This window comes from Thunnus thynnus, chromosome 19 (assembly GCF_963924715.1).
Source record: "Thunnus thynnus chromosome 19, fThuThy2.1, whole genome shotgun sequence".
Classification (NCBI taxonomy): domain Eukaryota; kingdom Metazoa; phylum Chordata; class Actinopteri; order Scombriformes; family Scombridae; genus Thunnus; species Thunnus thynnus.
In genome coordinates this window covers 3,027,081-3,054,858 of record NC_089535.1, presented here as the reverse complement: position 1 = coordinate 3,054,858, position 27,778 = coordinate 3,027,081, and the positions used below count along the sequence as shown (strand labels likewise).

Below are 27,778 nucleotides of genomic sequence, written 5' to 3'. Positions count from 1 at the left end.
GCATCCCTACAATCCTCTTTCACCCAAAACAACAACAATAATTACAATGAATGCGTATTAAAACAGTATTATTTCTCTGCTTAATTTCTTATCGGACTAAACGGTTTCATAATGAAAGCATCATAGCAATTGGATTGAGAGGCTTCAGTATCTAATTATTTTGTCACTGGAACACAAATCTTCCAACACAGCTCTCAGACTACTGTAGAAGAGGAAATTTATCAGTTGTGAAATCGAGTTCAACTTGATAAAAAAATAAATAAATTAAAAAAAAAACGCCTCTTTTTCGAGGGATTAACATCACAGGCTCATTTTAAAACCAGATCAGGCTGCCAGCAGATCTTATTTTAGATAAGACTGTGACTCGGGGAAACTTTGAAGTAGCATCAGAGGAGGTGGGGATTGTTGTAACTAGAGAGGATGAGGTTGTTGACGAGTATCTCGTTTGATCTCCAGCAGCCTGTATTCTGCTGTGTGGGATTGCGTAAGATAGAAGAAAAGGAGAAAGGGATAATGTGTGTGTGTGTGTGTGTGTGTGTGTGAGTAATATCAGCGTTGAGGAAATTAGGTTGTGTATACTCCCACGTTTTGTTTTTTTTTGCATCGCGTCCTCATTGCTGTCACTACTGACTGATGGAGATGTTAAACGAGGGTGAAATTGGTGCTTTCAACCTTAACAGATTCCCACTCCTGCACGTGTAAAAAAAACAACAACATGTACTTGAACCTCTCATCCGCAGCTGAAATTTTCATTTAATAAGACAATTTTTAGAGTTCATATCAAATCTGGTTCAATAATTCATGAAAAGGTGCAGCAGCTCTGTTATTCCCATCTGCGTTTCAGGAACATAACAGTCTGTTCAGTGTGACGGAAAGTGACAGTCAAATTCAATCAAGGGGAGAAGTGAGAATACGCCATCTGCATCAATGTGACAAGCACACAAGCAGAGATTTTCCTGCTCTTTGTGCGGTTTCGTCCTTGAATTCGTCCTCTCCTTCTATTTTTTGCCGTAGCCGCTCTCTCTCTCTCTCTCTCTCTCTCTATCTCTATCTCGCTCTCTCTCTCTCTCTCTCTCTCTCTCTCTCTCTCGCCCCTCCCGGCTCCGTGTTCATTGTGTGAAGTTATTCTCCCTCGAGCTGGGAAGACACTTTAAATCCTAACAGACATTAAACCTGAAGGATCATTTCACCCACACTGACCGACCAGTCATTTCAACCATCTTTGGCCCTGCGTGGCAAAGATTGAAGATGGCATACTGCAGCTCCACGGGTCCACAGGCTGTGTTGTCTGAATGTGTGCGAAACTCAAAGACACAAAGTCACAACTAAACATGCAGATGACCAAACAGTAATAACACTAAAGGAGTAAATCATTTGTTTTCTGACACATCTAATTAATATCAAAGCGTCATTCAGAACGTCACAACATAACCTCAGAGATGCCTCAATGACGAGGCGCTCCTTCTTCTTCTTCTCTTTTTTAACATAAAGTAAACCATGATGTAGTTTAATCCAAAGGGATTAAATAGCTTTACTATCTGACTGTCCCAGTTCCACACTCACAAAACACCAAAGTTATTTATATCTCTGCAGCGAGAACACTCACACTCACCAGAAAACATTATTACAGGGACCTTGTCTCTGTTCATTACCGGTAAACGTACCAGGCGATGACAACATTTAAACACACATTAAATGGTCTCAACACAAATTCCTCGAGGTAAAACGTCTAATACATGAAGAGTCAGATTCATGATGGCAGAACCAAAGATATTGTTTTGTTTTTTTATTCTGTTCTTCTTTGTCAAAACCTGGTGTCTAAATTACCCACAATGCAATTCCACCGCTGACAGTTCAATCAGAGATTAGTGTGTGTTATGCTAGTAGCGGCTAATGTAGCCTGGAGCTGCTAGCCTCTGCTAACCTCACTTCTCTCTAACTCCACACCTCCAGATTTTTGTCGTTCTCAAACATCAGCCCTAACTGATGAAGTGATGTCACTTGAGGCAATTTATCAGATTTCACACAGCAGCCCCCTCTGGACACACAAAAGGCTTTATACTACTTTTTTTTACATATACAGTAGTACTCTCCAACACTTGGAAACACTACACCAAAAACTCTGAGGATATGTGAGGAGATATATAAAGATATTATACAGTGCAGAGAACATGTACAGCGAAAAGTGTCTTGTGGCTCCTAAAGGCAGATAAAAGAGATAAAGAGCAAATATACATGCAATTGAACACAACACAATATAAACATGCAATAACAAAAGAAGGAAACACAATATAACACCATAACACTAAATGAAAAACAATAGTACCACTAAAGGACCTATTGTATTCTGGTATTTCCCTGCAGTGCACTGAGGTTACATCCTTGGCTGTGCAGGTTTGGTATCTTGGTGACTCGTCATGCACCACAGTGGGAGGAGAGGTGCGGTTGAGGGTGTGTTGACGCAATCCTGGTGCCAAGAATAGGTGCATTTTGCTCAGAGCAGGTCAACAGCTCATCACACTAATGTTCAGTATTATCTTGTCACTTTATTTTGTGAAACCACATCTATATAATGTGTTTTGCTCATCTTTACAGCTTCCCAGACAGTTTTTGTTTTTCTGGTAATGGCTTAAATACCTGTGAGACTAAAGAATAATGAGGGATTCTTACCAGCATCTGTCATCCACAACAGCCAGCATCCCATACTGACAGCCTCCTCTTCTTCTTCCACCTGTTTACTCTCTTTACAGCTGTTTGAACATGTCAGGTATCTCTTCATTCTGCAGTCTCTAATTGGAATGATGTTTTGTGCTGCCAGGGCGCAATTACACACACCAGATCTGCTGGTTTAATTTTGTGCAACCGGCACCAGACTGCTGCAAAATAACCACAGAAACCTCAGCTTGCTGTGCTGATTAAACTTATCAGTGATGATTAATTATTCTGTACAGTTTCTCTATGCAGGATTCCCAAACTGTCAGTGTGTCACGATAGGGAAAGTCCTGTGTTTAAAGGGGATAAAAGTAGCGGATATGATTGGCCATGAATGCCACAGCCTATAACATGCCCTCCTATAATGTATGGTAATGTATTCTCTCTGATCCCGCCATGTACCTAAGTGCACCATGGGTGCACAAAAATAGGGCCCTACAAGAACAAAGCACTGTGTCAGGAGACACAAAGCTGCAGCGCACCACCATCATAGTGGGGAAAAAACCCAACCTGACTAAAATTTGAATAAAGTTGATTCAAACTAGACGACCGTGTCCTCAACGATGTTCACAAAAACAGAGAAAGGCAGCGTTGCTTTATGCAATTCTGCTACAAAATAAAAGAAAAACATGGAGCTGCAGATGTCTGGAAGATGCAGACAATCTGATGTGAAGGTCAGTTTTCTATCACAGCGTTTAACCACAATATGTCACATACAGACGGGTGACAAATTAAAGGAAAAACTGGTACAGGCCTGAATGTTGACCCCTACAGTTAGGGGATCCGGCGGCTCTGTTATGTGTCCTGTGAATTGGGGCATCATCATCCTGGAAGAGAGACCACTCCCATCAGGATAGAAATGTTTTATCATTCAGCAGTGACCCTTCCCTCTAAGAGGACAAGTGGACCCAAACCATTCCAGCAAAATGCCCCCCACAGCATAACAGAGCCCCCAGACCCCCTCACTGTAGGGGTCCAACATTCAGACCTGTACTGGTTTTTCCTTTAATTTGTCACCCGTCTGTATACTCCTATAACATTAAAACCAGCTCACCACAGTTTATAACACATCTTTTGACAGCAGCCATGTTGGGGAATCTGATCTCAGAGCTGCTCAAACTGCAGGTTTCTGACCTGCCAGAAACCCAACCGATCAATCAGGTGATTAATCAGACGTCATGACCTCAAACTGCACGTCAATCCACAACTGACAGACATTCGAGGTGAAAATCAAGCTGAATCCAAACAGTGTCTGCACGACTTAATGTAAAAATATCATCACCCATCCACCCACAATACGCACCAACCAGTATCTCACACATATGACACAATCACACTTTCCTTTCACTCCTACCAGCAAGTTTCCGATTCACCTGACCGCCGTGTGTTCGATCGGCATGGAAGGAACCCATGCAGACATACAGAAAGGCTGCAGCCGGTCAGGTTCACAATCAGGACTCTCCCGCTGTGAGGCACCAGTGCAGCTCAATAACTGTTTGATTTCACCGTGGGAGGCGCAGTAATATTCAAAGTGGAGCAGTCTCTATTGTCAGATCACCAGGACAGCTCTGATTTATCAAAAGTTTTCTTTGAACTGCATGATTGGTAGGGGTGAGCGAGTGCACCGTGATCTGTGTCTCTTCAACCAACTAAATTAAACCGGATGTGGTTGCTGCCTAACCGGAAGTTGGGGATGTTGCTTTGTATAGGCTTTGTGTGTGGCTGGCCTATCACAGAACGATGTAGAAACAGCTATCCAATGAGGGTTTTCCTTCATGACGAGTACAGATATTGACACATATTACTCGGATGACACTGTAAAAAGTACAATATCTTTACCAGATACTTCTTTCATCCAAGTATTCAGCTCAACCGTAATGTCTGGTGCACAATATCTCATTAAAAATTAAATAAATAAGCATTGAGCTTGAACAGTTTGACCGAGATTCATTGATGTGAGTTGCTACTGAGGCAGCACAGATATCTTTTCTTTTTGTTTCTTCAGTGTTTGTAGTGAAGATTTTTTCGATGATCCTCTTCATGAGCCTTGGGTGAAGCTTTATGAAAACATTATTTAATTCTTTATGCAGTATTAACAATGCATGTTCAATGGCCTGGAGATAATTGACTTGTAGAGGATTCTTTTATTTTCCGTGTTTTATGTTCATTTGCTAGTATTTCTATGTTTGTTTTGTCATGTTTGTTTTATGACATTTACAGAAATTAATGTGTACAGTATATGCATATAACAATAGAATAGTACATAGTGGCTTTATCTGCACAAACAGGACCACTTTTAGACACAAGTTGCTGCACAATTTTCAGCATAATAGTGTAGATTACAGTCTGCAAATTACAGTGTAAATATTTTGTACATATACAGGGTATCAGTGAAATACTGGGTGCCCAGTGGAGGATAATGGTAGAAGTACAGGAAACACTGGAGTACATGTAGCAAATCTGCATTTCAGAGGAACTGAGAAATAAATTACACTGTAAGAACTTTTTAAATTACCTGATACCTATTAAATATTTTGAGGTAGAGATAATGGACCATTCACGCTATGTCGGATTCCCATGTTAAGGATTGACAAGTGTGAAGTGAGCTGGTGGTAAAATTCTGTTAAATTGTATTATATCCATTAAATTTGGGTTTAATTACGCTGAACGACAAACTAACATGATGCTTTCTCATTTGTTCCTAGTTTCACTCAATAATTATAGCTTGGGTGTCGATGTGAGCATAACGCCAGCATATAATGTTAACCATGCTCACAGTGCTTGTTTAACGTGTGCATGCTAACGTTTGCTAATTAGCACTAGACACAAGTACAGCTGAGGCTGATGGTGATGTCATCAGTTTTGCAGGTATTTGGTCACAAACCAAAGTACTGGACTAAATAAAATTTTGACCAGATGATGGCACCAAGTGAAAAGACAAGTGATCCCTGAAGTTATTATAATTCATCATCAGGGAACATGAATATGTGAACACCAAATTTTTGGCAATCCTTTCAATAGTTGATAAGATATTTCATTAAGGAACTATAAAGTGAAGCTCATGGTGGCGCAAGAGGAAAAGTCAGAGGATCACCAAAGTTGTTATAGTTCATCATCTGAGGAACATGAATGTCCGAACCAACGTTTGTGCCGATCCATCGAGTAGATGTTGAGATATATCACAGCATAAGCAATTTTTTAAATATCTCAGCAACTACTGGATGGATTGTCATGACATTTGGTTCACACATTCATTTTCCCCAGAGGATGAAATGTAATCGTTATGATTTTCCATTTAGCACCATTATCTGGTTAAAACTTTAATGTGTCCAATACTTTGGTTTATGAGAAAATATCTGTAAAACCGATGGCATTCCCATCAGCCTCAGCTGTACTTTGTGTTAGTGCTAATTAGCAAGTGTTAGCATGCTAACACACTAAACTAAAATGGAGAAAATGGTCTTTTTACCCAGTAACAATAATAACAACCCCCATATTTATTAAATCAGTACTCTGTAATTTAAAGAAAACTTACAGTTAAATTCTCTTAAACACAAAATTGATTCCCCATTATTACTTCTTGTCTCTTGTAGGTGCCCAGTAAGTATTTTAGTGGATGGACATAATCCTACAATATCATCTAAATGTTATATTGTTCAGAGTTATGAAGAGTCCAAACTAAACTCAGCATCACAGCTTTGTCAGGTGAGGTGAAGTAAAGTGAGGCTGTGTTGTCAAATAAATAAATATATTAAATAGAAAAGGGCATCGTCGTCATCAAGGGGTAAAGTGGCAAAGCTCTCACCCGCTGGGCTCCTCCACATCCATAAAAATTAATGTCATGGATGATATAACTCTAATAACTTCACTTAAAATGTAGAGTTTTGCTTGAGCCCGTGCAGGAAAACAATCCTACATTAATACTATTAATACTTTCTGGCTTTGTAACATAACAATATGTGCTTGAATGACCTTGAGTCCGATTTTAATTAGTATGTTGGATCGATGTGTCTGTCTGCAGCTTCAGTGAGATTAACTGCATCATCGTTTCATTATCATCCACTCAGACCATGTTTACATGGACACATAAACAGACACCTTTGATAAATATCTGATAAACATCTCCACTGCCATGAATCGATTCTCTACGGCAAGACCTGCTTTGTTTATATTTTTCATTGATTACTTATTTTTACCCATTCCAGCAGCGTGACTCCGGGGATGGAAACCTCCACCACTTCATACCAGACTGTAATATCTCGACAACTATTGGATGAGTTCCCGTGACATTTTGAACAGACATTGATGATGTGCAGACGATGAATCCTACAGACGTGTAACTTTACTTTGTGTTTGGTTCTATTCATCAACTGTTAATACGCTAACTAGCTTAACTGAAATTATTCACTATATTATCCTATTCAGTATATCTATCAGTATAGTGAATATAATATATCTTTGAAGACTTATTCAAGTGTAGGAGCACATGAACTGAACAATTTCTGTTGGCAGCAAAGCATTTGCAATTTTTTTCTGCTTTTTTAAATTCTGTTTTATTCAGACAGCACAATAATTAGCAGTGATGGAAGTATGATGTAGTTAAAGTATTGCAGTTAAAGTACATAAGTATTATGAGCTTGATGTAGTTAAAGTATTGCAGTAAAAGTACATAAGTATTATGAGCTTGATGTAGTTAAAGTATTGCAGTAAAAGTAGTGGTTTGGTCCCTCTGACTGATATATTATTATATATGACATCATTAGATTATTAATAGTGAAGCATCAGTGTTAGAGCAGCATGTTACTGTTGTAGCTGCTGGAGGTGGAGCTAGTTTACACTACTTTATATACAGTTAGCTAGTTTAGTCCAGTGGTTCCCAACCTAGGGGTCGGGCCCCTCCAAAGGGTCAGCAGATAAATCTGAGGGGTGGTGAGATGATTAATGGGAGAGGAAAGAAGAAAAAACAAAGTTCTGATACACAAATCTGTTTTCAGTTTTTGGACTTTTTCTCTAATCTTTGATTTTTGCTGAAATATTGGATCATTTGAACATTTATTGAAATGAAAGCATGTGAGAAGTTTAGAGGGAAAAATCACTATTTGGTGGAGCTGTTAACAACTCATAGACATGTGAAATGTGACCCCGACTACACACTGCTTTTTGTAAGACGTCAAAAGCCAAAAAGGTTGGAAACCACTGGTTTCATCTTTAACAATGTGTTGTATTTTAAAAGCTTGTTATATTATCCATTGTGTCAAATCTTCATCTGAAAAGTAACTAAAGCTGTCAAATAAATGTAGTGGAGTAGAAAGTACAATATTTCCCTAGTATAAAGTAAACTGTTATCTAACAATTTATTTTTTTCTGCAATGAGCTTTACAGACTCAGTCGTAGCCTCCATGTTGTGTCCAGGTTATATTACATGTGCTAATAAACAGTATATTATTACCGCTTTCACACTGCTGATATGCGGAGCCGCCATCTTGGATGTTGAGGTCGGGGTTGATGAGGTTTTTCCGACTTCAAGGGTCAAAACTTCCGACTTGGAACCTGAAAATTCCTACTTCCCAGTTCAAACAGAACACATCATAATATTTCTAGCAGTTCCATTAGAGCTCCAGAATATAAATATAGACTTGGAAAACATGCAGAATATGTCCTCTTTAATCCAGCCATGGAGGAGCCAGTTTCAGACATTGTTCTACCGTCCTTCTCTCAAATTTTGGCAGAAATAAGCAGTTTATGATGAAGGCAGCAAAGCAGGTTTCCATGATGACCTTTTCCCCAGTAATATCCCCCAAAGTATGCCAAATCTGCACCCACAGCTGAAGCTAATGCTTTACTCTGGAGGTGACTGGATTTAAAAAAAAAAAAAAAAAAAAAAGATGGAATAGATTCTTGTCTGTTCGTTTGCACAGAAATAACTCTCTTCCGGGAGATTTAGCAATAAATATGTGATGCCTTCACTGTTGTCAAAAGCAAGAGATGGAGAAACGCGGTTACAAATATCACCTCTTTGTTGTCAGGGTGGGGTTATTTTTTGTCACACCTGTGAGACGTTTTTTTTTATAAAAGAGGCGTGTTTGTGTGCGTTTGCAGGAGATAGCGAGCTTTTTTTTTTTTTGACGGGTGTTATCACAAGCCGGGTGGATGGCTGCGAGTGAGTCAGCCTGGATTCGCTGTAACACCTGTGAATGCGTCTCATTCTTTGGCAGCGCCGTCCCTCGGGGGCCCATAAAGGCTGTCAGAGGAGAAAAGAAATTCAGAGTGGGAGAGACAGACGGAGCTCTCCGGAGAGTGAGAGAGAGAGAGGGCTGGCAGAGTGAATGGGCGGCTGTCAGCTGATTGTTTCAATTTGCTTGGTATGGTATATGCTAATGTGAGTGAGGGTTTGATGAATGCTGTAATCAGTGGATGTGCATTATTGTGCCAGCAGGATAAGATGATGTGATGTACAGGAGGAGGCTGAGGCTGTTAATGAGCTGTATCTTAATTAAACAGTTCACTCAGAGCAGAAAGTCACTTTGCCTCAGGGAGAGAAAGCATGTTGCAGCTAAGTGCTGGAGAGGAAACATAATACTGCATATGTGTGTGTGTATATGTGTTTTTATTTATTAGCATTTAATTGTTTATGAGAAACGTGACATTTTGTCTGTTTACATGCTCATGTATATTTGTGTGTGGTTTTATATGTGCAAGGTTCATTATGTTCATAAAAGTAATTAGAGTTTGGTAATATTATTGAAATGAGAATTCAGTCATCTGGGAATTTAATCATCATAATATTATTATGTACATATTGTCTGTTCCTGCCGTTAAAGGACGAGTTCACAGTTTTTCAAATGTGTGAGCATGAATGAACATTGAAACCTGTTTTTTTTCTTGCTGTAGTCATTCCTCCTCTTCATACCGATCATTAGAAGATCTTTTCATAAATGTAAATGCAAAAAAATGTATTTTAAAAGTTGATCTGAAGCTGTAGACTAGCTGGTGAACATAGTGGAGCATTTAGGAGCTAAAGAGACAGATATTTCCCTCAGGAGTTGGTAGAGAGCAGAGATGTGCAGAGATCCCAGTATTTGTATTTGTATTTGAATAAAAGTGGAAAGAGGCTTAAAAATCCTGTTTTTGTTTTTATGACACTTTTAATTTTAGAAAAAGTGTTACAATAAGTGTTACATGAATAAACTACCTTATGAAGGAGGTCAACACATCGGGTCTTAAACTGGAGTCTCCCAGATCATAGACGACTGCGCTGATTACTGAGCTAAAACTTTACTCATCGCCTCATTGCAGACAGACCTCTACCTATTTATACACCCATAACACAGAGACAGCACAGCGTGTAACATGTAGAAAAACTTCAGAGGTGATTCTTGCTTTGTACTTTTCATTTATTGCCTTACAACCTAACTTTGTGGAAAGGAGAAGGGGAACAACAAGTTATGGAGAGTCCATTGGGACTAGCTCAGCTTTATCTCTGGGGAACACCCCCAACAAATAATTTTTAAAATATTTGTATGAAACAAATATTCGTATAAAACCCGCTATTTGTGCTTTGCCGAGTAATATATTTGTATTCGGGTACACCCCTAGTAGAGAGCAGAGCTAAAGGAGACATTCACCAGGTAAATCTCACCTTCAGGTTGTTTTTTTCTCTAAAAATAAAAACACATGTATACTGTAGTAGACGAAAAATGCAATTTATCTTCAGTTGGACTTTGAGGGTTTCAGCTCTTCTGTCTGCCAGACGGTGTGAACGCTCAGTGGCTTTGAAGTAGGTGGTCTCCGAGGGATCGTTTTAGATTTTCTATTGAAAAGAAATACGTGAAAAAAATGATGATGAATGTCACAGATTCCATTGAAGCTCTTGTACGAGCCACTTCAGAACTAATCTGTTGGTACGAGTCTGACCCCGCTGAACTGAGCTGTATAATGTGCCATCAAACCAGCGACGCTGTATGTTAATGAGTGTTGTGGAGACAGTCTGACAGAAAACACAGAAGAAAGGGACATTAAAACTCCTTTTTTCTTTTCTTCTGTATTCAGAATTCCCTTTTTAAAGTTGCTCCTCTACACAGCCTCACTTCACTTTCTCTTTCATCTTCACCTCTAACTGCGTCTCGTCGTCCGTGGAGAGCCCTTCGCCTCCCTGTCTGTCTTTCATTTTTTTTTGTCTCTGCTTTGTTTTGTTTTCTGTCCTTCGCAGGGGGAAACATCGATGCTGAGCTGATCCACCGGGGGATGCCGGCAGTGAATGAAAAAGAGAACAGCATCTATATCTGAATCACTCAGACACACGCCCTCATCTCCTGCAACTCACTGTGCAGTCCATCACTGTTTCCTGCCTCTCCTCATCCTGTCATCTCTACTTTGATCCGGTCGTACACGTTTGTTTTTTCGGGGGGAGAAGTTTAACAGCAGCCTCCGGGCTTTGGTCCCCCTTCAGCCTGACCCGTGACACACAGTCTCTCCTCACATCACCCCTCCCCTCTCCTCCCTCTGCCATGTCCAACGACAGCAGCCTCCTCGGCGCCTGGGAGGCCTCCGATTGGGCAGAAACCCCTCAGTGTCCGCCTTCGGTTGGCGGGGCGACTTTCTTGATTGTGGCTTACAGTGCTGTCATAGCCATCGGGTTGCTAGGCAATGCAGGCCTGGTGTTCATCATCGCCCGGCAACAGGAGTTGCGTAATGTCACCAACATCCTGATCGCCAACCTGTCGTGCTCTGACATCCTCATGTGTGTGGTGTGTCTGCCCGTCACCGTCATATACACGCTGATGGACCGCTGGGTGCTGGGAGAGGCCCTGTGTAAGGTCTGTAAACAACACACACACACACACACACACACACACACACACACACACACACACACGTTTACATCACTTCAGAGGACATTACATTGACTTATATTCATTTTCTGGAGACTTACCCTGACCCTGTCCCTACCTGAAAGCACAGGCTCACATTTTTTCCAAGTGTGTCTTAAAACAACAGTCGGGAGCCTGAAAGAACATTGAAACATGTTTTTCTTGCTGTAATCATTCCTCCTGTTCATACTGACCATTAGAAGATCCCTTCCTAATGCACTTACAATGGAAGTGATGAGGACAAAATCCACAGTCCTCCTTCTGTGCAAAAATGTATTTAAAAGTTTATCTGAAGCTAATATGAAGCTTCAGCGTCCAAATGAGTTAAATCAAGTAGATATCTTTCAACGTTACAGTCTTTTTAGTGCCAAAGTCCCTCTTTTTGTTACTATACTTCCACCTGCAGCTCAACAGGGAAACACTGTCCGAGGAAACACAAAGAGGGAATTTGATGCTAAAAAGACTGTAAATGTGTCAGATATCCACTTGATATGACTAACTCAGACTGCTGAAGCTGAATAGAAGCTTCACAGAGACTTTTAAATGACTGTGTGGACACACTGTGGATTTTGGCCTCCATCACTTCCATTGAAAGCACATTTGAAGGATCTTTTAATATCCAGTATGAACAGGTTGAAAAATTATGAATCTGCATTTTTAACTTTAAACCAAGTCTTCATAAAATTAAATGATTTACATTATGTGGACTTGCTTCTTGTCCCCAAAAGGGAGGCGAGTCCCTACAATGTAACTGTGTCAATAGATTTACTGTAGGTCCACACACACACACACACACACACACACACACACACACACAGTAATATGTTTATTTAATGCTTTAAGTTGAACTAAAAATTAAATTGTCCTCACTTTTTGTGCAAACTACAATCATGCAGCTATTGAACTGATGATAAACGTTCTGGACTGTGGAAACAGATTCTGAGCGTTGCCAGGATCCGTTTCCATGGTATCAGTTGATTGACAACAGAGAGCTTACGTTGCTAGGAGACGTATTGTCTGTGGTGCTCTACTGACTGGACACAATGTGTATCCTATGAACAATGATACAACAACTTTTTCAAAAAGTCCACATAGCGTCGCACATTAGCGTCTGTCCCTTTACAATATTCAACATATGGGAGGATCTATGGTGCTGTTCGGTTTTTATTATTATTATTATTATTATTATTATTATTATTATTATTATTATTATTGCTTTTTGTGATTTTCTGTCATTTATATCCTGTTATGATGTTGGATATTAAACACGGTCAAAGTTCCAAAACTTGAGGTGAATGTATGTAGAAATGCTGCCTGCAAGTCAAAAGTCAGGGCTGAATGCTTCGTTTGTGACGTTTTGTTCTACCTTGCTGACGAGCTGACGTCGGCTCATCACGAATGCTCATACACGGCCGTCCGAGGCCGAAGGAGCAAAAGAAGTGAGATCCTGCTACTATAGTTTGTTTACATAGCCTCCAGAGGAAGCTTCCTGAAGCTGACCAATCAGAACAGAGTGGGCTCATCAGGAGGCGGGGCCTTAAAGAGACAGGAGCTAAAACGGCCTGTTTCAGACAGAGGCTGAACTGAGGGGCTGCATAAAGGACCAGTAGAAGATAAATAAGGAGTTTTCAACAGGAAATCATGCAAAGATATTCCAGTAGAGCCCCAGAATATAAATATAGAGCTGGAAATGTGCAGAATATGTGTCCTCTTTAATGTGTGTTCAGACAGACAGTGAAAAGTTGACCGCTTGAACATTTTTGTTTATTCGCCCCAAACAGCCACTGCAGAGACTCCATTTCTCTGTTATTTCACTTCAGTTTCTTTCATGAATTTTTCAATCAAGTTGAAAGATTCATCGACACAGTTTGAAACTATTTGTCATAATTGTGTCAGCTTTTCAGTTGAACAAGGAGCTGCTGCTCCTGAGGCTGTAATTATAGTTCTGAACAAATCAAAAATCGAGTTCAACAAACTAGGACAAACTGTGAAGATGAATTAAGTTTCTTCTCTTTAGTAATTACAGTTTTTATCAATTAAGTACGCATGCCAAAACAATCAATGAGTTGATATTGAATTCTTAGAAAAAACAAATTTTATTTTCAGTTTGTCTTTTAAAGTGTGTTAAAACGTCTAAATCTGGCTGAGATTTGTTTATGTTTTTTGTGTCTGTCTCTATCAGGTGACTCCATTTGTTCAGTGCATGTCAGTGACAGTCTCTATCTTCTCCCTGGTGCTGATCGCTCTGGAGCGTCACCAGCTGATCCTCCATCCCACCGGCTGGTCCCCCGCCGCCGGACACTCCTACCTGGCTGTAGGGCTGACGTGGCTGGTCGCCTGCTTCATCTCTCTGCCCTTCCTCTCCTTCAACATCCTCACTAATGATCCCTTCCAGAACATCAGCCTGCCTGCCAACCCGTTCAGGTGAGCTCAAATATAGATACGTGTGGGCAGGTATGTGTTGATTACATATAGCACATTGTAACGGCATCAGGGAAAAGGCAGCATTTATTCCAAAGGAAATGTCACAATCAAACCTGTGAATTTACACCACTAACCAACAGCAGACGATGCTGACCTTTGAGGTGATGGAGAGCAAAAATGGAGGAAGCTAATATAGCTTATTAATTGTGTGTCACCATCCCGTCTACTTTAAAGTCCTCTGTTGGAGTATAAACTGTTCCTCAACAGAAACATGGTTTACACTCAGTTGAAACAGGAGTCAGTGATTCAAATAAACTGTGTGAACTTATAGTCCCGTTAGCAACAGAGCTAACAAGCAGTTAGTGAGCACAGATTCTTGGAGAACTCTTTATTGAATTAATTAATGTTCAGTCCTGTGAACAAAATGTCAGGGGGAGTAAGTGGCCCAGATATTGTGACTGACTTGTACTCGAATGTTCCCTGGTGGCTAGCGTGTTAGCCGTTAGCTCGCCAGCTAATCCTGGGAGAAGTCACTACGTCACCAAGATTCTGAAACCAAATATTTTGCAAAGATTCATTTTGCTGTGCAACTTTGTAGTGTGAGCAGGCTTTAAGAGTTCAGGATGATTGCCTTGATGCCCTATTTTACAATACCAGTACCAATACCAGTACCCTTAAAGTGATACCGATACCAATAGAGTTCTTCATTTGATACCCGACATGTGAATGGAAGCATTTAGTTGCGTAAAATGCCACCACTCCTCTCAATCCAAATGATTTTTACACAAATATATTTTGAAAGTGTTCAAATGATTGAAATATTTATTTAAATAACTGTACAAAACTGTACAATTAAGTATTATAACCACAGACTGTATGTGTCGTAACTGCTGCAGCAGTGAGCCAATCACATGTTGCATTGAATCAACGAAACCACACAAATAGTCATTTTTTTCTAGATCAGGGTACAAAAAGGACTGAATGCAGGTGTCGTTTGACTGGAGAGGTTTGGACACTACTTGGTTCTGGGTTATTTCAGTTGATACCTTAAAGCAGAGGTACCCAACCTTTTTTGCGCCACAGACCGGTTTAATGTCAGACAATATTTTCACGGACCTGAGCTTGTTTCTCTGCAACAAGACGTCCCATCTAGTGGTAACGGGAGACAATGACACCCGAAGTGTGTTGCTTATGTCCGGTCTACTCCGTGATTTTGTAGGAATCACCTGTCGCGATAAATCCATATTTTAAGTAGGACTCCTGGTATTGTCTGTTAAATGCAGCTTTCCTTTTCTTGGAAGTCGAAGGCTCTTCCTCTGTCTCCTCACTGGACCTTTTCCCCTTCACAAAGAAGCTTTCCAAAGACGTTTGTTTTTTACTCATTTTGCTAGCTTGGGGGTTTAATTTTTAGTGGTAACGTATCACGTGACCGAGACAAGCGTCTTGACATGCATCAAGAGTAAATCATAGACAGATGTAATGGGGAGAAGCCGGCAATTTTTCAAAATAAAATATCGTTCAAACTTAGATAAACGGAAATAACGTAAGTTTCTGTGCGGCCCGGTACTAAATGACCTACGGACCGGTACCGGTCCGCGGCCCAGGGGTTGGGGACCACTGCTTTAAAGGTATCGAGTACTGATACCCAGCCCTGGTAGCACAAACACAGTCGAGGGCTTCTTACACTTTTTATTTGAAATTTGAACTTCAGTTGAAACATGGGGTAAAATGTAATGTTTGAACTGTAATGACCTGCAGCTGGAAGCTGCTCAGCGTCCTCCTGATCATATTATTTCTGTATGTTATAGTTTGTCTTTCTTGTTCTATTCTGAACACACATCTACTGCATGTCTGACCGTCCTGGGATCCTCCTCTGTTGTTCTTCCTCATTTCTCCCTGTTAAAAAGGTTTTTTAGGGAGTTTTTGCTTATTTGAATCAAGGATCTATGGACGGAGGATGTTGTATTGCTGTATAGTCTATAAACAGAGATCAGCTTGACCTAATCTGATCGGATAATCACAATACAACAGAATCGTGGAAGTATTTTGGGTTCTACTTTGTATATGATAAAATTGCCTACAAAGATCTGGCTGCGACGACAAATCTGAGGACTCAGCAGCTAGTTTACTACACAGGTGAGGCAGCTCTACAACCTGGACAGACACGGTGTGATCTCAACACACATAGTGCAGCTGTACGACACCACACAGGGAAAACATAAAGACTATACTGAACGGTCATCGCTGGTCATATATGCTTATGACAGTCAGTACAGTATCTGGGTTGTGTTCAAATGAATTCAAACGAACTAACTTGTTAGTTTGAATTTGTTCAAACTTGACATTTTGAAAAAGCGACAGCACCACATCGGTCCTTCTGCAGTTTTCTTCAGGCCACGCGGGACATTTTCTGCATCGCCGTTCCGCCTGTTCAGACCACCTCTCATCACAGACACGGGGACGTTTTTGTGGCTTCTGTTTTTAAGAGGCTCACACACACACACACACACACACACACACATCTCCAAAACACCACATCCTGTATGTATGATGTTACACTTTTTTTTTTTTTCTAATCTAATGAAGATTGATATGTGCGTCAAAAGACACATTTTAATGTGATTAAAGCAGAGCCTGTAATGGGCGCATTAATGACTGAGTCTCACCCAGAATATCATTCACACATCACTGAGTGTCATTCAGGGACTCACAGTTTTTGCAGAAACGTCGATATTCATTCGACTGAGTTTCCAACAACAATGAAATTGCATCTTTTCAGTTGATTAAACACCTGCGTTCGTCTTCATGAGCAGCAGGAACTTTAATGTTTCATCTACAATCTCTGGATTAAGACAAAGGCATCGTTAACATTAATTATTTAAATCTCCCAACACAGCAACAGCATCGACCAGGATCTAACAGTTATTAGATTCTTAGATGATTCTGTATTTTTCCAAACAACAGACACTCACAGATTTCAAGTGTATGCATTCAAACCGCAAAGACAAAGGCTACTAAACAAAGGAAATGATCCGCCATCAACAGTATAATTCAGGTGTATATTTGCAGCAAAGACTGCAGCTTTTATGAAGTTCTGTTTATTATGAAGTGCAGGGAAGATGTCAGTACAGTTTAATTCACTCATTTGCATTTCCCCATTTGGGCATTTAGTGCAGACTGAGCACAGTGACAAAGTAAGTTAATATTCCTCCAGCATCAACAGGGCAGCCAGACTACAAGAAACGCCGAACAACAAGAAGAAGTGCAACAGCTTCAATGAAGAAAAAGTAAAACAAGAACATAATTATAAGATTAGCAGGCTCATAACACAGCCGACAGCAACAACAAATGCAGTGTGTGTGTGTGTGTGTGTGTGTGTGTGTTGGTGTGTGGGTGTGTGAGCAGCTTCCAGTGTGGACATTGTGTGTTTTCTACAGTAAAAGTACTTCAAAGTCATTTCCCTCGTCAGGAGAACACACCGACATGAGCAGGAGTGAGTATGGTAATTACACATTTAGCGTATTATCCGCCTGCTTTGAAACGTAAATCCCTTCAGAGCTTTGAAGCACTCGGCTGAAGAAACAATGAATTCATTGTTTCCTCTTCATCAAACGATATGCAGTCATCATACAACGACTTCACTCTTCGCCGCACCTTGATCGGAAAACATTCGCTGCTCTCTGCAGTTTGTTTCGCCGCGGTGCGTTCGAGTGCTGCGGGAACCATGACTTAACAGTTTGGGTAAATTGGTGAAGATGCCGACTCTTTAATCACGTGTAATTTGTAAAACATCTTCATAGATTGATCTGACATGAGAAGAACATAAAATTGTCTCACTCAAGCAGTTCTTTTACATTTCTTTAGTTTTTCTGTGCGAGAGAGACAATCGAGTGCTAAAAGTTAATAAAGTGAACAAAACGAGTATTTTTAATCCGTCTGTCCGTCTGTCGTTTTTATTTTCAGAGCCTTTCTTGCCCTCCCAAGAAAAGTCGTACTGTCAGTCACCCAAAAACGACCGATAGTTACGTTTGAGTGACAGCTGCCGTCTAGCGGTCGTAGTAACTGGGAGCAGTGGTGCAGTTCAGATGACGTATATATGTGGACAGGAAAACCATCACTACAATCATCCACTAAACTTAACCCTGTGGTTTTGTTTTGGGATTTTTTTTGGGTGAGGGTTATTTCTTTAAGTTACTATTAATAGCATTAATTATTGCTAATAAACATTAACATGAGCTGTAAGATGGTGAAAAATGAAAAAAGTATTTTAACATTTCTCAATCTTTTCAGCTCATTTTGACCTCACTCACCAAACTAAAGGTTGATTTTACACATAGAAACTTTTTTTTCCTCTAATTTTAGTGCCATTAATATATAAAACAAAAAAATAAACCGACACAAAACGTTAATAACTTCAAAATCATGTTTGACAAAAACGTGGAATGTAATGAGATGCCTTGATGTGGAGCTTTTTAATCATTTTATTCTGTATTTAACCTCATAACATCCTCATAACTCGCTGAAGCCGGTTATAAGCGGTAAAATCACGCAGTAATGAGTCAAAGCAATCGGCCCAATTTGTCCAATTGGAGATGACTGGAGAGGTTCAGGGACACCAGTGACACCACAGACTAAAAGCTCCCATAAGGTTAGGCCTAGAGGTCCGGAATATTATACAGGTTGACAAAATGTAGAAGGTTTATGGTGTTCTGCATCGTTCTGGCATAAAGCATGTCCTAATTATTGTTATTCAAGTATGACTCATCATAGACGAAGACCAAAAACACCTTTTTGAGCCTTATTTGAACTGATGTAGTTTTGTTTGTGTTTTAGCTACATGCTAAACAAACACATTACCAGAAACTAGAAGATGTCACTTGTCAAATGAAGCCTAATACATGCATCATAGCCTTCCAGTTCATCTATTATAAGCTTTTCCATTTGGGTATGTCAAATAGGCGAATAGCTCTCTCCTTTCCCGTGCAGTAACCTTGTGTCTGTTTCGTCTCAGAGACCACTTGATCTGTATGGAGCTGTGGCCGTCAGATAAGCATCGTCTCGCCTACACGACCTCGCTGCTGCTCTTCCAGTACTGCCTGCCTCTGCTGCTGGTGCTCCTCTGCTACCTGCGGATCTTCCTGCGCCTGAGACGACGCAGGTCGCTCCGCTGTCAAAGGCGCACTTCATTCACATCACAAGCTATTTGCCATCCAGTGTGTGTGTGACAGCCTGTTTTGTGTCGTTATGTCAAGAAAATCATTTCCTCCCATTTAAATCTCTGTGAGCAGCGTCTGAGAATATCCACAAACCACAGCGCAGATACGAGTTGATAAAAATGTTGATGTTAAGCACATCTGAGTCGCCGTCACTGTCAGCTTTGTAAAACTAGAAATACTCATATTAAATTTATGATACTGAGCTAAAATAATGAGATATAAAGACCGAATTTTGAGTTACTGAGTCAAAATTAGGAGATATTAACACTAAATGTTGACTTACCATTAGTATTTTTATTTTTATCATGTCTAACTTTTCATCCATCTGGCAGTAAAATCTATAATTTTTATCTCTTACTCCATAACTTCACTGGGAACGGGGGTCGACTTTTCAAAATCGCTAATTTTTACAGTTTCAGGTTGATTTTCTCACTAAAATCTCTGTAAATCATTTCATTTCCTCTGAGCGTACAACCACATGAAAGAACATCTAAGTTCATATAAATGTTATAAATAATCTCATCTGAGTCGCTTTCAATTATTGCTCGTTAAGGAAGAAACTCAACGAGCAGTGGCAAGTGTTTAGGAGCCTTTTTGCCCTCGGTTTCGCCTCTCAGGCTTCATACAGGCTGACCTACATTATTGTTGAAGGTTACTGGGGCTGAATGCAGCCTGAGAGGAAAAGCTTCAGACAATACTCTAAAAGTACTTCACTGCTCGTGTTTTTCAGGTAAAAATAATTATTATTTAATCTGTATTTTTACATTATATTAAACAGTTAACATTCTCAAAAAAATGATTTAGCATCAGTCAAAGATTAGGCAGCAAAGGACAGTGTTCTTATCTATCAGTCCATCATTAATTATCATATATTTGTGTGTTTGTGTATTAAAGCTGCAACATTTTGTCAATTAATCATTTATATGATCAACAGAATTTTAATCTAAAGTTTTGATAATTGTTTAATTGTTTTAGTTGTTTTTTTAAGCAAAAATGCCAAAAACATTTTCTAGTTTCAGCTTCTCGTTAGTGATGATTTATTGCTTTTCTTTGTCGTTCATGACAGTCAACTGATCATCTGTTGGCCGAATCCAAAAAAGATAAATGAAAATGTCACCTTGACTCTTTATATCAGGCTGCAGCAATTAATCGATCCATGAGATAATCATCTGCAGATTAAACAATAATGAAAATAATCATTAGTTGCAGCCCTGCTGTGTTTACTGTATATATACACTTACTGAGCACTTTATTAGGAACACCTGTGCAATCTAATGCAATCCAATACAGCAGCCCTCACGTATGTATGACAGAATATTTGGAACATTTTCAATTTAATACACTCCAGTACGCCACCGTTACCACCCAGTATGACCTCAATAATAAACATAAAATACAATATCACCTTTCTGACAATGTCAACAAAAACTGAAAACGTAGAAGCTTCGTAAAAATAGAATTTATGGCAGAGCTGTTGTATTTGATTGCATTAGACTGTGCAGGTGTTCCTGATAAAGTGCTCAGTGAGTGTATATAGTATATATGTATATATGTATATATATATATAGAGAGAGAGAGAGTTTGTGCTTTTCTTTATTATGTTTCCCCCACTTCTGAAACCAATCCAATGCCATCATATCAAGACAGTTTTTCAGGCACGTTGTCATCACTTTGTCCCATAGTTGTGCCTGAGGGTTGGAGTGATATTTCACAGTGGATTGTCTGACAATAGGCGTCACGCTGTGTGTCTGCAGGGACATGCTGGAGCGCAGCAGGAGGACTCGAGGGGCCCAGAGGATTAACGTCATGCTGTTAGCCATCGTCATAGCCTTCGCTCTGTGCTGGCTGCCGCTGAACGTCTTCAACACCTTGTTCGACTGGCACCACCAGGCCCTACCCGACTGCCAGCACGACGTCATCTTCTCCGCCTGCCACCTGACAGCGATGGCCTCCACCTGCATTAACCCCGTGGTGTACGGCTTTCTCAACAGCAACTTCCAGAGGGAGCTGAAGGTGACGCTGCAGCGCTGCCAGTGCGGCGACCGGGCGGCAGAGAGCTACGAGAGCTTCCCTCTCTCCACCGTGGGCAGCGAGGGCATGACCAAAGCCACGTCCCTCAACAGGATGGGATCTGTGTGTGTTCCCTCACCCAAACCTGAGATCAGCTCAGAGATACCAGCTAAAACAATACCAGTTAACACCTAGGAATGACTGGCAGCAAACTCTTTTCTGACAAGTGGCTGAAGGCAATCAGCTTGTGAGTGTCTGACAGCTGGAACAGTGTGTAACAGACTGTCTGGGACCTCTGAGCGAGTCAATTACTTCACTTCATTTCCATAACTTTCCTGCCAGAATGAAACAGCTTATTTCAGTCAGGCTGACTCTTCGGGAACAGGACAGGTTCACTGATGGATCCTCAAGTCCAAACACAAGAGGCAAATGGACTCTGCAGAGGGACATAGAGCAGCGGAAGAGCTGGTAGAGTTGACTGTTCGCTAAGCCCCGCCCCCTTGGTTACAGTTGCTACGGCTGTCGGGATTTACACATTAGCACGGTTCGTCTGCAGTTTACATAGACACGTTTATATGTGCACCAGTATCCCGGTTATGTTTTGTGCATGTAAACATCTCAACCTGGTTTCAGAAATGTGATGTGAAATCAAGATACAGCTGCACACAGATGATTAGAAACCTGGATACTGTTAGAATCATGTAAACATGGATATGAATAACCAGGTAAACACCATATGATTAAATATGATTAAAACCAGGATAAGACTCAAAACCGGGATACTTGTGCGCATGTAAACGCACTCAGAGTTGCGACATGAGGAAGATTTCAGGTGCTCTGGTTACAGAAGGAAACATCTCATTTCGTTTTTCTCATAGACAACATTAGTGACTCACTTCTACAGTTTAGATCAACATGAAACTCTCCTGGTTGAATCATCAGTCCAAACAATTAACAACTATGTTAGAAAATATCTGGTTCTTTGATGTAAAAAAAAAAGAAAAAAAAAGCCGAAGCTACAAGACTGTGTACATAAAAACGTTGTGGTAGATGTTAACCACAAAAAGGGCAAAAAATAAAAAATTAACGTCCAATCACAGAGCTAAAAATTCTTTCACGTGTTCCGTTAACGGTGGGTGGAAAGAATTTTTGAGAAAATTGATTTTACAATCTGCAGCGTAAATAATTTCTAAGTCACTTTGAGTGAATTTAGTAACTGTGGGGCTGCGTTTTTTTGTACAACTGTAATTACGAAACATTTGAATTTTTTACCGCTTTCATTCGTGCCTCTGACCGGCTTCTTCTCCATAGCAACGGCAGCCAAGAGTTATGAGTATCCAAAGTGACCGAAAAAACTTGATTTGTCAGAAACTATAATCGAAGTCTGGAAGCGAAATCATCAAAACTGAATTCATAACTTAAATATGTAAACTCTGTGATTGTTCGTATCTAGGAGAGTCCCGTGTTTCTATGTTAAGTAATACCAAGGATCAACTAACTAAAATTTTGAAATGGGAATACAGAAAGTGTATTTATATGTGTATCCTAATAACAGCGATCAATTTTTCTACTCTCCAGGAAGTATTTCCATGTAAGGAAGAGGCCACCATGCATGCGTGAGGACGCCACTACGTATCACGAAGTCTTGAATTTGTACTAAACTTCTTTGAGAAATTTACAATGTCTGGTTCAGAGTTTGATCAAGTGAGCGTGAAAAAATGGCAATTGTTTTGCTGTAATTTGTATTACTGTATTGTAAACAGAACTGCATCCTTGCACATGCTCATTGGCCTCTTCCTGACACAGAACTACTCTCCGGAGACTGAAAACGTGATCACTGTTATTAGTCTTTGGAGCCATTTCTAAACAAACTAACAGGACCAAACTCTTCTTGATAAATGTGGCTCATTGATGTGTTTTTAATAGTTTTTGGACAACAACGGAGATGGATACACACACAATACTTGTTAGTAGATCAGTTCATTGTTGGTTTGGCTCTAAATGCAAGATTTGTTCACAAGAAGAAATATATTCTTTAAAAAGAAACATAATGACTGGATTTTAATTATGATGCTAAAGCAAATGTGACAAAACCAGAGAAATGATCCTGCACTTCCTGGAACATTCTGGGGTCTGCAGGAAGAAATGTTTGAATGTTGGTTGTAGTTGTTGGAGTGTAAGCTTCCCCAAACCAAATAAAGAGCAGGACATAGCTGCTAACGTTAGCTTAAAACTCTGATATACTAGCAGACAGGACCAGCCCCACCACAGTGAGTGTTCCAGTCCTGAACAAGGCTTTTTCGAACATCACCTGTAACCCCACAAACTAAAATAGTTATCTGATGATATGTCTTGGACTTTTTTGCTCTTGTGTTTTTGGTTTTGAAAAGGCTAAAAAAAAAAAGATGACCCTCCAAACTCTTTGTATACAGAGTGTTTCTCTTACTGCAGCTCCTGTACACTGCTTCAACATGTGGAGAAATTCAAACACCAACAAACGTGTCTTGTCAAGCGGAGGGTTTAGCGAACAGTCGATTGTTAGCAGTGACTGACAACAAAATATGGAAGATGTAGATGAAAGGAGTGAGAAAAATACTGCCGATGTCATAAAGGGAGAACTTGACAGATGTTTGGAAATGGAAACAGCTTGCAGACATACATGTATTTCATATGTGACTTGCCAAGTGTAAATGATATCATTATGATAGTGAACACTGTTGATAAGCATCCCATAGTGAGCATTTCAAAAGTCTGGTGGAGATTATTGGTGCTTGATTTAAATACAATGGAAGTAAATGAGGCAATTGCTGCCTAACATTATTGTATTATATAACTCATGAACTATGAAGGTTTTCATTATAAACCACCAAACAAGTGATGCATTTGCTATGATGACTATTTAGAAACTTGAATGGGTTTTCTCCTGTTTTCCGTTAGCTGAGTTATAGACACACTGAAGTCTATGAGAGATGTAGTTATTATTGATGCCACTCAGCCTTATACTTTCTCTGAATGGGACAAAACTTTGTAGGAATGTTTCAAAATACTGAGGAATCAGCATGTTTTGTAGCAGATATCAAATCCAACACCAGGTTATGAATTATGAAGTCACAGGAAACACCTAACGAGAGTAATTGCAAAGATACATTCCCTGTTTTTTGGGGGGTTTTTTTTGTTAAAGCGCTCAGTGATGCCACCAAATCTCCTCAAATTAACAGGATGAAACAAGAATCCCTTAAAACACCATTAATTACTCCTCAAAGGTAAACTATGCAGGATTTTCCTAAAAAACAATGTATAGACTCATACAGAAGTAATCCCTCTCAATCGTCACTTATGACCCACTAGAAGAGGAGAAGAGATTCTGCCGTCTGCCTGCATCTTCTTATTATTTTGCTGTGTTCAGAAGCTTCTGGGCATCAGCCTTTGGGCAGTGGGTGTGTAGCCATCAGCAAATAAAAGCGCCCAGGGTGTGAAGTCGTGACTCGTAGTGTAGTGCCTCTCCTCTGCTCCGCTCTGCTCTCTGTCTCTGTCATGAATGTATAAAAAAACTGCAGCAGAAAATAACATCTTATTTATCTGATTCAAGGCTTTGGTCTCGCTGGCGCCGCTCGCTCTCTTCATTTACTCTCTAGCTCGCTTGCTGCACTCTCTCTCTCTCTCTCTCTCTCTCACTTGCTCCGGTGTCAAGCCGGGGAGGAGGGGCCAACTTTGAATGTTATGTTTACAAACACCAACCGACAAATCCTGCATTGTGAACCTTTAACTTACACCTGAAAACATACCAAACCCATTGTGTTTAGTAGGATAGCCATTTTTTTTACTATAATTATCAGTTTAAGGTGTTACTAAGGGCCTCTTAAAAGGAATAACCCCTTAAAATATACAAAATAACATTACAAAAATCATGAAAAAACATCACTGAATGTACACCTTAATATAAAGAACAAAGCTTTTGTAAATTAAGGGGAGGGGTATTTTCCCCCCATGTTTAAGGGGGATTTACCCCATAAAACCCCCTTCATCTGTGCATATAATGGCCTAATATATTACAATCCATTAATTATCCCCTTAAAATCCCATTTAAAAAAACTTAATTTCATAATTATAAATAGATAAATTAATGGAATTTTAAGGTAAAAAAAAAAAAAGAAGGGATTTGGTTTCATAGATTTCCTCCCAGGTTTAAAAAACAACAAAAAGACAGTTATATCTTAAAATTCACTTTTATTTTATTTATGTTTCCATTACAAATGTCAATTTGAGCTTTTTCATTTTGAGCATTTATATCTGAGCTTTTCTGTCCTCCTTTTCCATTTTTATTTTCACTTTCAAAATTTAACATTTAACGATATCCAAACGTGATTTCAGTTTCCTTTTAACATTTAATTATGCCTGATTATCCTTAGTTGTGAAGCAGAATAATGATTCACTTGCTACATTTAATTTTCCATTTTTGCCTTTAATTTTATTTCTTTTTATTTATTCTCCCTTAAACTGGAAGGAAAATCTGGATTATGAGTCATAAATCAGGGAGTGTATCTTTGAGTGATGTAACAGTGAGTTTTGGCTTTTCTTCTTCGCTGAATACTCTGTCAAGTTTGTCAGTTCATTGTGACCATGTCATTAAACCAAGTGTGAAAAATGTAGTGTGCAGTGTGTGTGGCTTCATCTGGAAATGCACAAATTTAAGTGTGGACTGAAAAACACCAAGTTTTTAAAAGAACGGCTCATAACTTCACAAATTATAAATGGAAATTAACCAGATTTGGTTTTTGAGCTAAAGATTTAGCTATTTAAACAATAGAAGATGAACAATTTTAACAGATACAACGAAGTTATCAAAAGTCCAAGTGGAGACACCCAGAGTCACCCAAACGGCCTGAAAATATAAACTCTTCTGTAATCTTTTTTGTCTTAACCCTCCTGTTGTCCTCGGGTCAAATTTGACCTGTTTTCAAATGTTTTTATATCAGAAATATGGATTTCTTTCATCTAATTGCCTGAAAATCACATGGATGGTTGCATACTGCACACTTTGCTGGTAAAAGTAATGATCAATACTTTCATTGAATTTTAGGTGTTCCAAAACTTAAAGTTAAAGTATACAGAAATGCTGATGCAAATCAAAAGTCAGGGCTTCAACCTGCTCTGAACGCTTCAGCTGTGACATCGGCTCGTCGCACATGTTCATAAACAGTTTGTTTGTGTTGTTTACTCTCATATTTCAGATGTGATTCAGCTCCAACATGTACGGATGTATTTGAGAAGTTGACATTCAGAGTAAAGGAGAAAAAGAAGTGAAATCCTGCTACTATGGTTTGTTTACATAAATAGTTCCTGAAGCTGACCAATCAGAACAGAGTGGGCTCATCAGGAGGCGGGCCTTAAAGAGACAGGAGCTAAAACGGCCTGTTTCAGACAGAGGCTGAACTGAGGGGCTGCATAAAGGACCAGTAAAAGATAAATAAGGAGTTTTTAACTGTAAATCATGCAAAGATATTCAAGTAAAGCCTCAGAATATAAATATACAACTGGAAATATGCATGATATTTTCCCCTATTTTCCCAAACAGTGATTATACATAGACATAAAAAAACTCTAAAAAGAAGCAGATTTGTTGTTAAAAGTTTAGGGTAGTTGACTGGGAATTACGTTAAATACAGTATAGTAAGTATGTTTCCACCCACATCTGATTTTATTTGCCTTTTCAATTTGTGCATAAATAATGTTGAAAAAAAAAAGAAGAATATCACAAAATAATATTCCTCCTTGTCTGAGGTGTAACAGTAACTGTGTGGATAAAAAGCAAATGTAAATAGACTGAGTGAATAAATGATGACGTCCATGAGTCATGTGACTTAAACGTCACTGAAGAGCTGAAAACATCAGATCTGTGTGGAGCGATGATGAGACTGTAACCTTCCTCACATCAATAGATGAAACAAACAGAAATGTCATATTTCCGTCATGTTTTCCATCATTCGTCAGCTGTTTATCTCAACAAACCAACTTCTTATATTCACATAACAGTTATGATGATGGATATGAGCATTAATTCACATTTTCTTTTGCTGATTTTCTGGAAATTCTGTTAAAAGTTGCATTACATTCGGATGGAAACCTGGCTAAAGTGACTTATTTGGAAAGATTGCTACCTACTGTGTAGATATCTATCTGTCTGAACCTTAGTACACTTAGTAGCTGCCAATAACAGCCATCAGAGACCACAAATGTACCTTTTCACTACTGCTGAGGCCACACTACTTCGATTACGGGCTCTAATGGTTTCTAAAGTGAGGCTGAATGCCTGAAACATATGGGAGAGCTCATTTCTACAGCTGTATGAGACTTGTGACAGAGGTCTCCTGAGGGCAACCACGGCAGATGGATGCCAGGCTCGACATAAGGCTGTGTCTGGTCGGGTTTTACAGGGTAATGATGGGATGAAAGAGCTTTCTTTCCAGGTAATAGATTTATAAATGAGCCATTTACAAGAAGAGTATTATCTGAGACACAGAGGAAAAAATAAATCCTCAAAGATGA

General features: G+C 39.6%; 1 protein-coding gene across 1 annotated transcript; it reads left to right on the top strand.

Annotated features, from left to right (window-relative positions):
- Positions 1-10,136: 10,136 nt before the first annotated feature.
- Positions 10,137-25,881, top strand: npy8ar (neuropeptide Y receptor Y8a). The gene is made up of 4 exons (XM_067574713.1): positions 10,137-11,528; positions 13,765-14,006; positions 19,018-19,164; positions 20,977-25,881. The coding sequence occupies exons 1-4, from the start codon at positions 11,220-11,222 to the stop codon at positions 21,425-21,427; spliced, it is 1,149 nt and encodes a 382-aa protein (XP_067430814.1). The 5' UTR covers positions 10,137-11,219; the 3' UTR covers positions 21,428-25,881.
- The last annotated feature ends 1,897 nt before the right edge of the window (positions 25,882-27,778 follow it).